We start from the raw sequence: 18,556 nt of genomic DNA on the forward strand, positions 1-18,556 counted from the left end.
CTCTCTGGTTTATTTGCATGAACAATAAATGTACTGCCCATAATCACAAGACAATCTTTTTTAATAATTAACATGTAAAAATATATGTTTGCAAATAACTGTAAGCAAGTAAACTGTCCATTAAGTCTAAAGCAGTTTAGAAATATGCTTTTATTTTAGACATATCACCTAAAACTGCTTTGATCATAATTTAATTGCCTGTTGTTTTCTTGAGTAAAGGCACTGACTTCTAAATGATCTTGTAAGTAATGTCTTTGGAAGACATTAAATACCTGCACTTTCTTATTTACAGCTTAATAAAAGCAATTTGGATGAAAATATAGCGTGATCCGGTGCTTAAAATGAGGAGGAATATTGCAGGAGAAACACGGTCTTATTATATATTTCACTTGGATATTCAATATCTTTGCTGATTTTCATCAAATTGTAAAAATGTGTTCAGGTTATGAGTAGCCACTATATATCGGAGCTCTGTAAGCATATTCCTTTTGCACTGTGTTTGTAGCTGGCATGAGAGAGACTGCCTGCAGCTTGTGTGATGGTCTGTGGATATGTGTGGATGTGGGGGGACTTGTGTGTGCATGTGTACTTAAACCTCAGGCCATGAAACTGTGTGTGTCTGTATGTGTGCCTCATTATGTGTATGTGTTTGCCTGCGTATGTATCAGTGTGTTTGTTTGTATGTGTGTGTGTGTGTGTGTGTGTGTGTGCAGGGGAAGGAAAGAGTGTAGGTGAGTGCAGAAGACAAAGCTGTCAGTTTCACAGCTGGTTTCTCTGGCTGCAGGGCTCAGGCCGGAGCAGGGTGACACTCAGCATCACAGCACCACAGCACAGGGCCTGGGGTAAACACACCATCATATACTGTAGGCAGATGTACACACACACACACACACATACACATACCTTGGTAGGTTGCCCTCGCCCGTAAGACCAAGAGACCAGTGAAACACACCACCTGGGCAAGTCATCATATCTTGTCAAAGATTTTTTTTTCTTCTTTTTGGCTCGATGGAGGTGTGAACAACATCACAGACCAGATTGCCTGGCAATGGACTGACCATCATGTTGTAAGGAAGGGGTGGGGGTGGGGGGGGGGGGGGGGGTGGGGGGTAGAGAGGAACATAGAGTGAGAGAAATAACAAGAGAAAAGTATAATGTAAGATGAGAATGGCTTTCTTTTTATGAGCTCCGTTGAAGGACGGAGTTGGCTCTTGTCTCTCCGCATCATGAGCCGCAGCCGCTTGATCGGGACTATCATGGCCGCTCTTGACACATTATTGATGATAGAAGTTGATGTGGACTATTAGCTGGATTGTCCCTCCCTGCGTCAAGAGGAGATGGTGTTCCCATCCTTTGGTCTCATTTTGGGACTCGCTTCATAGTGTGTTCCCGAGCGAAGTGGACTCTCTGCGGGGAAAAGAGCCTCAGGCAGTCACCCCCCTCCCTCCCCACCCCACCTCCCAACCAAAGCATCCCCCCACATCCTCCACCATCCCCACACATTTCCATCTCCACTAAGATGGAAGTGATGGCAATTTCTTCAGGGTATTTAAAGGATGTTGGCCCTTTTTTTTTGGTTCTCATAACAGTTCAGTTTCCAAGCAAAAAAGCACATAAAGGTAAGACAAAAAAGGACAGTTTTAGCAATAAAGTGAGGAGGCATATACTTCCACAACATGCAATATTAAAGTGATAATTATGATTCTGTGATTCTGTAGAGAGCTGATGAGCAGCACAACACAGGTGTGGTCAGAAACATAAACAGCCACATTGTGAATTCAGTTGACATTTTGGGGAGAAAGACCCTAAGTGGAGTCAATTATAAAAATAAAGGAAAACATGTTGACAGGAGCAATGAAACTGTGTTTTGACTGCTGCTGTCAAGGGAGGTTCCCCTGTCTAAAGTTTACACAGCAAATGATTATGCCTCAGTGATTCTGCCCTGGATATGTGTGTGTGTGTCTGTGTGTGTTTGTGTCTCAGCGTGTTTGAATGTGTGCACTCAGCGATCAACTTCTGCTAAATACTAATTACTGAATACTTAGTACGGATGCCCTTTCTATTGGGTCCCTTTAGTATAAACATTCATTATGGCTCTTTTTCTCCTTTGTAGCCCCATCATCATTATTCCATCGCATCCCCCGAGGAGTGAGACAGAGCCGAGGCCGGGGCCGGACCAGGCTGGGGGAGAAAACACTGTAGAACCAGAGCGCCAGGACCTGGGAATGCACACAAGTGATATTTGTGCGCGGAGATCAAAAAGCGTTTACCTTTAGATGTTTCCCTGATATGAATATTCAACATCCTTATTGAAATCTAATTTGGGTCTCCTTGTCTCAGGGGTCTTTTCATCAGTGCCTGTTGCCTGAGGCCACTGCTGATTGACAGCCAAACTTTAGTAAAGAGCAAGCAGGAAAAAAGGGGAGATCTGGTGGTGTTGGAGATGTGAGCGGTGTGAAGCCGGGGAGAGCTGGAGCAGATGAGTGGAGGGGTACTGTGGGGGGTGGGAGTGGGGGGCCCGACGGGGGTGGGGTATTTAACCTCCTCGCATGCATACACAAACAGAATGCTGCAGATTATTAGGAACTACGAGTGAATATAATAAGAACAAAACAGAACTATTTGACAACATTTCATCATTTTCTCTTATGTGAAAACCTTTTATCTGCCCCTTACCTCAGTGGTTAACATACAGTTATTGTTCTGTTTGCAAAGGAGGATCATTTAATATTTCTCATTTGCAAAAATTAGGAAAAATCTGCAGAGAGCTGCAATGATTAGTCAATTAATCGATTAGTCCATCAACAGAAAATCAATTGACAACCATTTTGATAATCGATTAACAGTTTTTCATGCAAAAACTGCCAAATATTCTCTGATTTCAGCTTCTCCAATCTGAGGATTTGCTGCTTTTCTCTGCTTCTATCTTTGTGAACTGAATATCTTTGGCCTTCGGACTGTTGCTTTGACAAAACAAGCAATTTGAAGACATCGCCTTAGATTCTGGGAAACTTCGATGGACATTTTTCACTATTTTCAGATATTTTAGAGACTCAGCGATTAATCTTAATCGAAAAGATAATCAATAATGGAAATAATTGGTAGTTGAAGCCTTAGATCTGCACACCTGCTATATAAAGCAAGTGGATTTGTTGAACAATCAACTTACTGTTATTGATCCCTGAACTGATTTCTCTCTCTGCTTTATCCTCATTACCTCAAGTACACTTCTTATTCATAATAAATTATCTGGATTCAAAACATAGCAAGGGATGTGCTGTCTATATTTAATTCAATTTTGCTTGTATGTGCATTTTACGTAATCTACTAAAAATGTGAGCTGAAATGATTAGTTGATTAATCAATTAAGGGATTGACAGAAAATCAATCTGCAACTATTTTGATAATTGACATTTAAGTAACATTTAAGTAATTATCAAGCAAATATGCTTAACATTTTTCCCGCTGCTCAATTGTGAAGATTTGCCGCTTTTCTTTGTCATATGTGACAGTAAAATGACTGACAGCAAATAAAATGTTGACTAATTTCTGACATTTTATAAACTAAATGATTAATCAAGACAATAAGGAGCAGACTGAGCGATAAGGGAAAAAATTGTTAATAAAATAAAATAATTGTTAGACTGGTATGTTTACCACGGTCAACTGCAGTATAGAAGCATTCATGTTTAAAGAAAATAGTTTAAATTGTTGTTGTTGAATTGGAAGGATTAGCTATATTTATACAGTTGTGAGAGTATTTCATCTGCGTTCTTCTTCTCTTAAAACTTAAAAGCTTAAAAGCATCCGACGCTCCCTGCCAAAGGCATAGCACCATATTGTTTTCTAAAATTATATTTCTAAACATTTGTTCAGTTATTTGTCTCCGTTTCTGACTGAGGACCTGTGAACTATTCATTTATATTTATAAATAAGAAAAAAAAAACTCACTCTGACTGCAGGGGAGAGATGGAGTACATTTGTTTTTCTGGCTTATATAATAACAAATATTAGAGGCTGAAAACAGCCTGAGCTGCCCCTCTCCTGGTGCAGCTCTGAAAACAGAGAGCAAACAGTGTGAAGAAAGATTCACACCGAAACTTACCTGTAGAGCCTGTACAAGCAGACATTACTGCAATGTTAGTTTCACAAAACACTGTCAGAGTTGGATATTACTTTGTTCCGTAAAGACTAATATTCCCATTGCTGGTGGGGCTGAATTAAGATGCCGTGTGTGTGTACACACACACACACACACACACACACACAGAGCACACACAAACCAACACTGTCCTCATCTGGCCAGTGGGTTGAGCATGGTTTAATGTTATTATTGCGCAGGTGTGGGTCTCGTCCCTCAGGGTTCTATTAAAATGATGCCCCTCTCAATGGTTGCTCCATTTGCTCTTTAGATTTAACACAGGCCATATGTCTAGCAGGAGGCAAACAGCTGATGGGGTTTAATTGACAGAAATCAACATATTCGGTTGTGTGTGTGTGTGTGTGCTAATGGTGGATGTGCTTGGGTGTCAGGGGATCCCTTTTTTAAAGGGTCAATTAAGTATCAGAACAGAGTTTGGAAAGAAAGGAAAAGAAAAAAGAAAGAAGGCAATGGAGAAGAGAGGCAGACGGAGAGAGATGTTGATAGCTATAGGAAACAAGAGGAATTCATAATGGAGACAGAGGAAACTGCCACAGACTCAAAGCACAGTTTAGCATTGCAGGACATAACCCCGCACATCAATGTGTGAATACATTTCCTTCATTTTGGAGCTGACATTCTTGTCCGTTCCAGGAACACCGCTGTGTACAGAGTGTTAACTTCATGTTTCATCTAGCTTCACAGAGATACTGTCCCTGGCTGCAGTCAAATCATGTAAAATTACCTCTGTCACACAGCTGATTCAGGCTCAGGAGGGGACCCAAAACAAATGAGAGTGTATCCACTGCTGGGCCCTCAAACTCAATCAAACCATGCAAGACACAGAAATAATTAGATTTGACATACCAAACCATTTTATGTCCATTTAACAGAAATATTTCTTGGATATATTGTGAAAAACTAGGAGAATGGTTAAAAGTAGTTCGAAGTCATAAGGGATAACCCAACATTAGGCTAACAGGCGCAACGCAATTAGCACATAAAACCTGTCAATGGCCTTCAATATCACAGCCCTCTAAGGAGTGGCAGGCTTATAAAGCCGCCTGATCTACTACTACAAAGTGATTAATCCTCCCCACACAATGACCAGCCTTAAACTGGGCCTCTATATCATTAGGTAGCCCTATATGGCAGTTTAGCTTTGCACTAATTAGCATTCAGATCAGGGACCAGAGAGACGGCCCCTGCACCACAGAGGAAGGACATAGGATGAGATGGCGACACAGTGAAATGTCATTAACTTGATGTTAATTACTAATTAATGGGGCTATTTCATTTACATGTATCTCTGGCTCTCTGATGGGGCCTGCCTTTACTGGGTTACCCTTACTGGCCGACAAGTTGGGGGAGGGTTTATCTCCCCTCTCCTCTGCACTCCCCTTACAGTGTTTCATCTCTGCTAATTAAATAGTGGGCCACTCATCATGATTATGTCTGCTTTTACAACACCATTTTCTGTCAGTGAGAGCACTCCAATAAGTGACCGACCACCTCTTTAACACCATGGCTGCTTTTGTATGAACTGAAAAAAAAAAAAAAAAAAAGCCAAATTCACTGCCAACTCGCTCCACTTCACTGACTTCTATCTGACTTGTTACTTTCACTCACTTGTGACCCTCCTCCCTTTCTTTTCATTGCCACGCAGCAGCCACAAGCCACCCGTCTCCATAGCAACCTGAGCCGTTCTGTCCCATGAGAAGGAGTGGGTTGGGTTGACTAGCGTCTGGCCATTCACACGTGGGCAGTGCCAGCTAGCCAACATGGCACACAGCATCCTGCCATATGGTGCCACCACATACGTCCCGCTAGCCCGGACTCAGGATCTGGGCCTGTAGCGAGCCGCTGGTGTGAACAGGACAGACCTGCAGTAGAACCCGTTCAGCAGCTGATCCACATGCAGAATTGGCTACTGATGTACAGACAAATGGTTCTCAGCTTCATAGTGGAAACGCCTTGCTTAGTCTTTGCCTGTATGTAGTGCATATCACTGTATGAAAATACTCCTATTTCCATATTTCCTGTAAGTTGAAAGTCATCTAAGTGAAAACCTCAAGAGATCATCATAAAAGGCCTCTATTCTACTTGACAGAAAATGTTCGTAAAGTATTTGGAGGCTAGATGGCACCACGTGCTCTCCTCATTGTTGATACTGTGCTGCCTCTCTGTGGCGCAGCAGAGAAAATACACGCATACTGAAACAACTCCCCATTTTTGACAAAATATATTTTTATTCAAAGTTGATATATGCTTTTAAATACGACATATCTTAAAAGCATTAGAATACTGCATTTTCTTGCATTAATGTAATTCTTGTTTTTATCATACATATCTTACATGTTATCAAAAACTATCTGTCAGAAGGCTCTCAGGAGCCTGCAGTGAGATACGTTGGTGAACAGAACTCCAGCTTTTTCTCATGTAAATGTTTACATTTTGCAGGACGTCAACACAGTAACAGGAAAAAAAGGGACAAGCAGTGAAGGCAGTCGTAAATAATGCACATCTGCTAAGGCGGGTAAAACATTTGAGGAATGTGGGGCATTTTCTTTTGATCAAAAAGAGGCTGAGTATTTTGTACAGTGGTCTTTTGTAAAAGAAAACGTGTATCTGAAAAATCTAGGCATACACTTAAAGCACGTAAACATAGAGTAGGTACAGAATCAAAGTGACATTTGGCATAGATATCAGATCAGATATCAAAATATATTATTCTATGAAGTCAATAGGTTTATGAATCTGTAACACACACAAACAAATAATCTAAATATGTTTGCTAAACAGAAAAAGGTATCTTTACTCTGAGATAGAGACAGAGAGCAAATGTTTGAATAAATCCAGTTCATTTCTTACACCCATATTTTTGTAACCACTGACCATGACAATGTAAATAACATGTTGGACATTTCAGAAATCAAATCGGTGCTGACAAAATATTCAACCAAAGGATACACTTCCAAGTGTTTATAGAAAACATCCAAGACAACTTAACCCTACGTGCCTTTGTATGTGAATAACAATAATATAAAAGATACACAGAAGCAACAAAGCTCCTAGAAAGAAGGCAAAAAAGTAGCGATGATACAATGATCAATAACTGACCACAGTGAGCATATCTTACAATTCTCTCATTGCTTAAATCAGGCACAAAATAATAAATGCATAGATTCAAGGTACACAAGTCAAGTAAGCTAGATTGAAAAAGCAAAAATTTGAAACAGAAACTGTGCTGTGAACGCCAAAGCTAAATACTACAAACAATCACTTCAACATTCAGGCAGAACTACGCAGCTAACATAATGTTGCTACATAGTAATGTCAATACGCCAAATGTTCTCCAGTTCCTCAACTGTATTGAACCCAAGACATCATTTTTAAATCTCTCACCTGTCACTCAACAATCATCATGTCAGTGTGTAACATGTAGACAGAGTGGGGATACACTACCTCTAACACCACCATGACAAGTGAATGGGCCAACTGTCTCCTTCCCAAATACTGACATCACTTCCTGTCTAGCACCTAGGCAGCGGTGATGTCAAGTGCGATCATAAGGGTGAATCTTTTTACACATAAAAGTTGGAGATCCTGCTCATCTGCCTGTGCAGTTTTCTCTAAGATGATAATATGGATACGTTTCTTTCCACCAATCCTGTCTCCTGCAGGTCAAGTGCAGGTCAGAAAAGAAGAAGTGAGGAAACTAGACTTGCAGAAATGTCTATTAGGGATATTTATACTGCATCACACTTTTTTATAACTTGTGATTTTCTGTCATCTTACCTAATATATTTAATTTCTAAAAAAAAACATTTGAAATTTACAAAAAAAAAATCTTTAAGCAATATAAATATATAATTACTGAAAATAATTAAGTGAGGTATTTCTATATTTCTATTACATGCAATCACATAGAAAGAAAATAAAAATAATCAATAACCTTTGGTCTTCCTATTCTCCGAGATCACAAACAGGGAGAATGCACTCAGAAAAAGCCTTGCTGCCAAAAAGCTTCCTATGACCCCTTTCACCCCCTCCAAACTGTAACGATAAGATGAGCTTGTAATCGTGGAGATGGGCACTATAGAAGGTAACTCGTATAGGACGTTAGAGCGCCCGCTAAGTAATTAGTGGCTGGGTAATGAGGTGTCACTCAGACAGTTCACTCAGTGAGTGGAGCGTACTAATAAAAGACTTCTGGACTCTCCCTACGTCACCCGCCGTGTGCCCACCTCCCCCACCCCCGCAGGGTAAGAACACACCACCTTGGTCTGTCACAACTGTCAGAGAGCTCCTGAGACTAACACATCCATCACTCTCACAGCTTCTTCGACACAAACTCACCAGATAATAATTTTCCACGTCCTAAGTAACAAATAACAAGCGTGAACAGTAGCCCAGCAACTGTTTCACCACCACATGCGGCACAAGCTGGGACCTGGAGGTAGTGTAGACGTTTCTTTCTCCTGTGACCTTTCCCATTCACCCTGAACTGACAGAGCATCCTCTAACAGCTGAGCTGTGTTTTTCTAGGATTTAACTGGAGCTCTGGCGCCACAAGATTTTTCAGTAACATTGTGCAGGCTCTGCTGTGTGCTTTTCAGTAACTGTTGCAGTACTTCCTCAACCAGACACAGAGCCAAGCAGTTTTCCAGATATATGCAGGCTTTATCCATGTGCCAATTGCTATCCATTGGCTAGTTCTCCAAGCTGCTGGTTTGCCCGAGTTTGTATCTCCCTTGGGAATAGCATTCCAGTCCCTCTGATGACTTGATGTTTTAGATGTGGATGTTGTGGTGGCGGATCTTACTGGAGTCAATGTCGACCCGGCGGGCCTCAGCGAAGGCCAGGAAGGTGCAGAGGCCCAGCAGGTTGACTGTGGTGATGAGGGCAAACACAGTCGCCCACGAGCCAGTGGACTCGATGAGATACCCCGAGAAATATACCATTAGGACCCCTGCACAGGAACACACACACAGTCACCATTAATAGCCCATCATCACAAGGATATAAACAAAGCACAGAGTATCTTCCATGTGATTGTTCCGTTTTCCGCAGAGAAAATGTCACAGTCCATTACACACCCCTCACAGGACCACTAACTGTCATCCTCTGTTCCCTGTATTATTCACTTCTGACACGAACTCCATGATGCTCCCTTGATGAAATATGCATGGCACATAGGAGCCCAGCCTGACTGACGGGACACGCATCAGCTCAAAGTTTGAATTCAGGGAAGTGGATGAATTATTTCACTTAATAGATTGTTGAAGGCGAAACCAGCCATTTAGCAACTGCTGGTGAAAGATTCATCACAGACATTTCACAAAACTCACAAAAACTCACCTGAGAAAGCACCACATGTATTCATAACACCTGTAAAAGAAAAGCAGATACACACATGTAAAATTCAAAAATTTCACGTGTGGTTTAAAAAATGTATCTGTTGGTGCTGAAATGTTTGGTATTAATGAAAATGTTATAAAACGTTTTCAGAAATTCTGACTTTTTTTTTTAACTTACCAAATAAAGCTCCAGCACAGGAAGGAGCAAGATCTTGAACATTTACAGACACACCGCTGTAAAATAAATACATGTCATTTGCCATTTCATCTTTTAAAAGGTCCCATATTACGCTCCATTTCAGCTCTATATTTTTATTCTGGGATTCCACTAGAGTAGCTTTGCATGATTCACAGTTCAAAAAAAGTATTTATCTTATACTGGCCCTTTATGCAGCCCCTCAGTTCACCCTCTGTCTGAAACAAGCCATTTTAGACAAACTGAACAACCTCCAAAAACTACTGAATTGCCTCAGAGTGAAACTAGTATCATCAACAGCAGAAAAAACATTTAGAGCATTAAGTGTGACTGTGCTGTGTTTAACAAATATTAATATTATTGAAATATAATATCGTGAAGTTATACAGTATCAGAGGGTCTCATCACACCACACAGCTGATGCTTCCTCATTCCTGCAGTGACGTTTTCCTCATTGCTTGGTTCTGCTTGGTAGCGATACACCCGCCATTGTTCACCCACCCATTATTAGTATGCAATCACGCATTTATTTTGGCATTAAGTGAAGGACATACGCCCACAGTTTAAAAGGATAAGTCAAGTAGTAAGTAAGTATTGTTTGAGCAGCCAAAGCCTGATATATCTTATTCCTCTGTGTCATAGAGCTCCACTGTGTGCAAAACCTATTAAAACATACATGAGCCACATCATTGCCCTGGATGGCATGTAAACACTGCCGTTGTAGTTTATTTTGATTCGATCCCACATACACCGTCTCACTGCCATAAATACTCACTAGAGCTCCAAATGTGTATTAATCCGCCTCTGAAAATAGTCTCTAACAAATGCACTATTCACTTCTATTTGAGTACTGTTTGCTAAAAATTGGAAATTGTTTAGCCTTATTAAAAAGTAAGGCTAAGTACACATTAATGTACATTTTTAGCGGGCCTTTTCCACGACAAATAAAGGATAATAAAGGTCCTACTTAATCAATTAAGTAACTTTTAAAGTGGTTAAAGATAGACTGCAAAGCACAAAGAGATTCAATGAATCAGAGGCACAGTGCCCAACAGCAGACCAAACTTTCTAACTGCAGGCCTAATATAAGCTGAGACGCTGCCAAGTCCTCCCTGGTGTGCCTAACAGCATAATTTTTGTCAAAAAACAGACTTTTTCACTAGTGGTGGAATATTATAGCACTATAATGTCTAAGAGTCTACTGTCCTCATATCGATGGGAATTAATATAATGGTTTCAAATGGTATCACAAGAGGGAGCATATAAAACAAAACAGCAATACAAAACACAAGACTGACAAACTGACCCTTGGGGAACACCACATTTAAATCTAAAAAAAAAAGGTGCTGGTTTCAGGGCGAGAGACAGGGTGCAAGGACATTCTGGGTGCCAGTACCTGTGACTGAAGGTGGTGAGGCCCATGGTGGCAGACACAAATGCTACAGCCCAGGGGAAGGTGGTGTTACCACATAGAAGAAGGGTAAACACACTGGACACACCCATGGAGAAAAACTAACAGAGGAATGAATGTAGACAAAAACACATAAATCAAAATCTTACCGAATTCATTATGTACAAGTGTAAAGAGGAAAGAGGACATTCATACTCTCTGGACTGAGTGGAAGAAAATCCACAATGAGACTAAACAGATAACAAACACACAGAATAACAAAGAAACTGTCAAATATTGTACCTGCATCAACTTCCTCACTGAGGCTGTATCGAAGCCTGTGGGGACCAAGAGAGAAATTAGGACAGGCAATTTTGCACCTGCTGTATCAATAAAAATAATTCTGATATCTGTTTCTCAGTTGGGTGCTACCTACCTTGACTGATGAGGTGGTCAGATAGGCAGCCACTGAAGAGGGATGAGGGTATGGCCACCAACCAGGGAATGACATTAAACACCCAACCCTGGAGGGACAACATATGTTTTGGGCGTGAATGAGCTTGACCAGAATCAGCAGGTAACAACGAGTGTTGGGTCATTTCTCGTAGCATGTTAGGTACTTGTCTGGTTTTTGTTTTTTTAGTTGGGTGGTCGGTTGGTCAGTTGGTCTACCACTTTGGTCCAGACTGAAATATCTCATCATCTCGTGAATGGATTGTCATAAAATGGTGCGCAGGCATTCATGGTGCCCAGAGGATGACCCCTGCTGACTTTGGTGATCCCCTGACTTTTTCTCTAGTGCCACCATCCGGTTGACATTTTTGTTTTTTAGTGAAATGTCTTGTCAACTATTGGATGCATTGCCATTAAAATTGAGATATCAGACATCTGTGGTCCCCAGAGGAAACATCCTAATGACTTTGATGGTCTCTTTTCATCTAGTGCCACGATGACTTTGTGTTTAGTGCCAATCAGCAAATGTTAGCATGATAACATGCTAAACTAAATGGTGAAGATGGTTAACGTTATACCTGCTCAACATCAGCATGTTAGCTGCAAGTTGTTGTGAGTGTGTTAGCATGCTGCCGTTAGCATTTAGTTCAAAGCCGCTGGCATGGCAGTAGACTGTTTGTCTTGTTAAATAAAAGATCCAGTCTTTCTTGAGTTTAACCCTCATGATTGTCTTACTTATTAATTATCTTCCCTGTAATCTGAAGGTCAAATATGTGATGAAAGCGAAATGGTTACCTTGGCATCGGGGAAAGTGTCTTTAAAGAACGTTGGCAGCCACGACAAAAGAGTGAAGAAGGTGCTTGCTGTGCAAAGGTGCGTAACTATTACAGCACTGGTCAGGGAATGAAGAGAGAGAGAAACAGACAAAATAAGCACTGAAAGTATATTTATACATACTGTAGGTATACCAAAGGTTGCTCAGTGTTTTTAACAAAGAACTTTATTATCAACAATTTCTTTGAGCACGTCTTGTGATTTGACAGAAGCTTGTGCCTGTGCTACTTGTTTGACATCTATTGTTTTCCTGTCTATATCATACCTGTGTTAAAGCAGTTATCATGTGGTTGAAAGTATAAGACTGTGTGAATATTTAAAGCACAGAGCCATCAAACTATCATCTAATCCGTTCCTCTCAAGGTGGATCAGATACATCAAATAAAGCCACAGAGGTTCTCCCTGTCACTGGAAATGGAGCATATCAGGTGCATTACAGTATATAAATATCTGGGCCATAGGGAGAGACTGGAAGGACATCAAAGAACTCAATATCAGAGACATTTACTGACAGCTAGCCAGAGACCAGGCTTGCTATTCGAAAATCTGGTACATATAAAAGCTGGAGAAATGTTTGTATTACAGAAACATCCTCACTAAGTTGATGATCTTTCACAAAACAGACTACTGACTACACTACATTCTGTCTCTAATTTTCTGGATAAGCCCCCTAACTCATATTTCCATGGCTGGAAAACACATGCAATAAACTAGAATCTTAGAGTTAGGCTGTTGCTGTAATATAACCACAGGGTTACAGTAGAACTTCCTGCCTCAAGCTCTGCAAGAAAGCTGCTCATTCATTGAGAACAAACAAACAGCTAACGCACAATGGAGCTACACAGAGTACAAAATGCACACATACTGTACACGCAGAGGCTTGCACATGCACTCACACACACACACACACACACACACTTCCTTTGTCTTTATCTCACCAGACTGCAGGTTGTTTGAGGAGCCGTAACCAATGCCTTTTGGACAGTTTGGACTGGGACCCACCACTTCCCAAGGACTCCAGGGTGATGATAGGCCCTGCAAACACAGATGAACACAGCGACGTTGGCGTACAAGGAGGACACTGACAAACCATACAAATAAGCAGCTACAAGATAGGAGCGTGCAATGACACCGCTGATACTGTGGACACAGATAAAGCCTCCCTTGCCTTCTCCTTTGAGCAGATATTTCCACATGCAGTAGGCCCACAGAACCGAGAGGAGACCAGGGACATAGAAAACGCTCTGCCAGCCATACAGGTCCAACATGAGGGAGCCAGCCCCTCCAATCACCAGAGTGCTGGGGGGAAAAAAAGGTCAAACAAGACATGACAAGTCACACACAAACACACCCTTGTAAGGAGATACACAGTAAAGTACCTGATTAGGAACAAACATGGCATGAGCTGAATGAGCTCACAAACAGGTATTAGAAGTGATTGAGGGATCACAATAAACACAGCTTTCAAAGGAGCCCCTCCTCTTTGCATTTAACAACAGTGATTTTCTAGGAGAAACACATATGCCTTTCCCACCATTCCCCATTTATTGCGTAACACTTGACTCACCCCAGGTAGGAGCCACTACCCACAGTGCTCATGAGGAAGCCTCTCTCACTTTCCACCACCTTTTGAGAGCACAGACTCGCCAGAGAAGGGTAATGCACTCCTAAAACCAGGAAACGAAACACAGTCGGTTAATGTTTAGAAAGAAATTCCAAGAAGGACAAACAGGGCAAAAGAAGCAGGACTTTTACCACCTCATCACACAAAACAAACGTATACATCGGAGTGGAAATGGTAGATTTTTTGGGGCAATGTGAGTAACACAGCAAATACTTTGGCGGGTGCGGAACATTTTTTAATCTAGAAACGCCCGCACTTCTGTTTTGTAACAAGAGCTTTCTGCCAAAAGCAGTTTAAAGACACTCCTAAGTCACCACGCCTATGTACAATATCAAATGTTGGTCTCAAGCCAAATACATAAAAGACAAAGTAAAGATGGCTGTGCCTCAAACTAAACATGTTGCAATTCATACCGGTCACCAACAGAGGTCTATAAATGTCATATGGTTACTCAATAAATGAAATAATCATCCATTTCCTTTTCAGATAAAATACAAATTAGAATGTTTTTCAATTTAAAGTCCTAAGTGACACTAAAAGGCCTGTGACTCTACATAAAAACTTACTTAAAAATGTACTTTTACCAAAATAGACACAGCTGTGGGCTACGTGACAAGGATCTGGAAAAGTATAAAAAATATAGCTAATGAGACAAATGCTGTCTTTCTGGTAGACACCTTCAAATCAGATCAGTTTTAGTTCCCAAAGGGTTTTCAGTAATGTAATCATAAAAAAAAGACAGACAGCACACTCAGTTGACTTCTGTTGCCATCTGTTTGTGTGCTTTCATGTTGTCTGCCTGTATCCATTTCATTAACACAGACAGCAGACTTTTTAGTTGTATAATTATGCCCTCAAACAAATATACATTTTTCACCTCACTGATTTACAGTAAACTCAAGATGCAATTAATCTCATTCACTTTCTTTTCGAAAGCCATTCATCTCACCTTGCAACAAGCCCATGAGGAAGCGGGCCAGCGTCATGGAGAGGATTGGCTGGGAGCAGAAGTGGGCCAGGACAGGGGTGAAGGCCGTCATCGACCCCCAAGCTGCTGCAGACAGCAAGAGGACCTTCTCACCTCCCACCCTGTGGACACAGAATACAGTCTGTATTAGCTTTAACTCATATGCTTATATATGCTAAAGGGCATGGTGGCACAACTTTGATCTCCAGGATGACTTGTAAAACTAGGGAAAGTAGTATATTTGCCAAAAATATTATCTTTGAGATTCTTTGTTACACATTTTGCAATAGTAGAACTAGGTACTGTGGATGTTTTGTAAGATTTCTTCTGACAGATAAGCGTGAGGAAGTATTTTAGATGATTAACTTTGGGGTGACAATTCTGGAGTGAATACAACTCTTCAAACACACAGGCAGCCTGTCTGTTTATGGCACTGTGAGCCTACAAGAGTTAACAGCATGATAATACAGAGAAAACATCTGGCTTTTTTCACATTCACTGCATTATCTGTCCAGACTGAGCAAACACAAAACGGGCAGTTTGCGTCACTGCCAGTAATGCTCTCATGCAAATGACTCTTAATGAGGAAGCTAAAACAGGTGCCCATTGAAAAGCAGTTTCACTGTCAGTGTTCATACCACAGCAGACATCTTCGTAGACACAAGAGTGTTCAGTACACTTAGCCCACCAGTATCTCACAACACGAATACTGTTTGAGCTCAAATGTTTCCCCACCGGTCACTGACGTAGCCTCCGAACACTTGGGTGAAGCAGTAGCCCCAGAAGAAGCTGCCCAGCACCATGCCGGACTCCCTCTTGCTCCAGTTGAACTGCTCTGCCATGCTGACGGCGCAGATGGGCATCGCCACACGGGCGCAGTAGAGGAGGCATGTCCCGAGCAGCAGCACCACCGTCCATACCCTCGCCACTGGCCTGCACGGGAGGGAAGCAGAATGGACTGAGCTGTCCGAGTTTGGCTGAACATACGGGGACAAACTTTGGACTTAAAACCAGTTGATAGAGGGAGTCTTATCTCACTGAGGAAGGGAATAACTGGCCCCAATTTGGTTTAAGTACATTCAACATGGGCTGAAGTGGCTTTTATGTTCATTAGAGTTAAGTATGTGTCAGTTTGGTTTGGTGATTTTGGTTCAATCTAAAAGGGAATAAGTGCAACATCCTTAAACTGAAGGAAATAACTTTAAGAGTAACAATATAACAATTTCATTATATTATATAATAATCTGTTTATTATTAAGGGAGAACGACTTACTACCTTCTTTTCAAACCATTTGACCTGGCGTTATGTGGCAGGGCAACTCCATCTTTGGAGTATTGAACCATGAAACGCCATAGATGATACGTGTCATTTTACTACAGAGAGGCACTCTGGTTACAGAAAGCTCGGATGTCTATACTTCTTCCTGAAGTAGCACATTAAGGGTTACAGGACAGAGAGTTGATGCAAAGTATCAGTTGGGATTTAGGCTAAACACACGTCCCTCTGGGGACATTTTTAGCCTGTTGAGTTGCTAAGACGTGGATAACTAAACAGGAGAAAACAACCGGCGCTGTTGAATGTATCTCTGTTAGGCTTAAACACGTTACCTTGACCAGTTGGTGTTGTGTTCAGGCCACTTCTTGTGACATCCAGGGGCTCCGATCTTGTCAGACGGATGGTTTTCCTTGTGACAGACCAAATCTGGACTATAGTTCTTGCCATATTTTTGAATAACTGCCATTCAACGCGAGATTAACAGCAGCCCCCTTTCAACCGCTTCGGCTGTTTACTTTCGATCTCTTTCCGGTCGATCAGTCAGAGAGGGGGGTAAAAAAAAAAAAAAGTAAACGTTTATAAACAGAACAAATCTTCTCAGAAAGTATTTGCGCAATCACATCTCCGGTTTGCGATATCTGAATCCATAACCTGCGAGACGTGGACTACACCGGAGGACACAGGCGATGGTCACGAAGCTGAGCTCGAGGAGGGAGTGTGTTTTTCCTGATGCCCGAGGAGGAGTAATCCACGTGTCAGTTTTTCTCCCCTGCCTCCTCCGGCCAGCCACGCAGTTCTTCTTTTGATCGGTAGGGCTAGTCAGGAAGTGATTTTTTTTAGCCTTCTCTAAACCGGCTTCAACTGTCTAGTCGGCCGACTCATCCACCACAGCAGCACCCGAAACGCCGGAGAGAGACGCCTCTGGCTCCGGTCCCTTTCCAGTCATGACGGTGCAATATAGAAAATGTGTCTGTGTCGTCTATGGGAGCATCCTTTAAGCACCAGGATGTACTCTCCTCCTCCTGACCCCGTCCTTGCCGGATGAAGACGTGATGGTGCCCGTGCTGAGAAGCTGCTGTGGGGCAGAGATATGCGCAGTCAGTGCTAACTACAAGGTTATTTAGACGGTCCGTCTGCCCCTGGCTGTCGTTATATAATACTCTGCATTCAGCACAACTTTCAGCAGCTCTCTGACAGGCTGTATGCTGGAAGAAGTGCTCACGTCCTTTACTCAAGTTAAAGTAGCACCACAATGTAAAATACTCCATTATAAGTAATACATTTTACATTTGAGATACTTGTACTGAAGTATTTCCTTTCCATGTACTTTATACTTCTACTCCACTATAACTGTGTATTGACGTATTCAGAATCAGAAATACTTTATTGATCCCCGGGGGGAAATTATACAGTGCCGGTGCTCCCATTCAAGAGTAGAAAGTAGCATAAATTTAGAAATAAGACTAGGTACAAAAATAAGATATAAAAAATAAGAAATAGAAAAAATATATATACACATTTACAATATTTAAGTGAAAAATAAAGTAAAAAATATATACAATAACAATGTATATGTATGTATGTATATATATATATATATATATATATATATATATATATATATATATATATATATATATATATATGTGTGTGTGTGTGTATGTACTGCTCTGTTGCGTATGTATATATATATGTATTCCACTACATTTATTTCAGAATCAGAATCAGAAATACTTTATTGATACCCGGGGGAAATTTTATAGTACTGCTGCTCCCATTCAAGATTTGTTAGAAAGCAGCATAAATTTAGAAATAAAAGTATGTACAAAATATAAAAATAAGAAATAGAAAATAAAAAAATATACACATTTACAATATTTAAGTGAAAAATAAAGTTAAAAATATATACAGCACTGTCATTTAAGAATAAGTAATAGTGAGGTAGTATGTGTAGAATATTTCCAGTCTGTTTATTCTGAGTGTCAGTGACACTCAGAGGGAGGAGTTGAACAGTTTGATGGCCACAGGCAGGAATGATTTCCTGTGGCGCTCAGGTGTACATTTGGGAGGAATGAGTCTCCCACTGAAGCTGCTCTTTTGCCTGACCAGTACGTCATGGAGAAGATGTGAGCCATTGTCCAAGATGGCCCGCAGCTTTAGTTAATATTTACTTGACTACAGATTAAGGTTTTAAATACAGAACATGTGATGAACTTGCACATGCACATGCACTATCAAAACAGTACATTAAATAATTCACATTAGCTCCACTTCTACCAACTACAACAGTAAAATGCTACTTACACATTGATTCA

General features: G+C 41.1%; 1 protein-coding gene across 1 annotated transcript; it reads right to left on the minus strand.

Annotated features, from left to right (window-relative positions):
• Nucleotides 1-8,934: 8,934 nt before the first annotated feature.
• slc17a9b (solute carrier family 17 member 9b) lies at nucleotides 8,935-16,707 on the minus strand. Its single transcript, XM_070910927.1, has 13 exons — nucleotides 16,574-16,707; nucleotides 15,701-15,898; nucleotides 14,948-15,087; nucleotides 13,942-14,041; nucleotides 13,543-13,673; nucleotides 13,313-13,409; nucleotides 12,336-12,432; nucleotides 11,524-11,611; nucleotides 11,391-11,425; nucleotides 11,094-11,209; nucleotides 9,680-9,735; nucleotides 9,503-9,532; nucleotides 8,935-9,113 (listed from the first exon to the last, which is right to left on the minus strand). The coding sequence occupies exons 1-13, from the start codon at nucleotides 16,705-16,707 to the stop codon at nucleotides 8,935-8,937; spliced, it is 1,401 nt and encodes a 466-aa protein (XP_070767028.1).
• Between the last annotated feature and the right edge of the window lie 1,849 nt (nucleotides 16,708-18,556).

This window comes from Enoplosus armatus, chromosome 8 (assembly GCF_043641665.1).
Source record: "Enoplosus armatus isolate fEnoArm2 chromosome 8, fEnoArm2.hap1, whole genome shotgun sequence".
NCBI classification, from domain to species: domain Eukaryota; kingdom Metazoa; phylum Chordata; class Actinopteri; order Centrarchiformes; family Enoplosidae; genus Enoplosus; species Enoplosus armatus.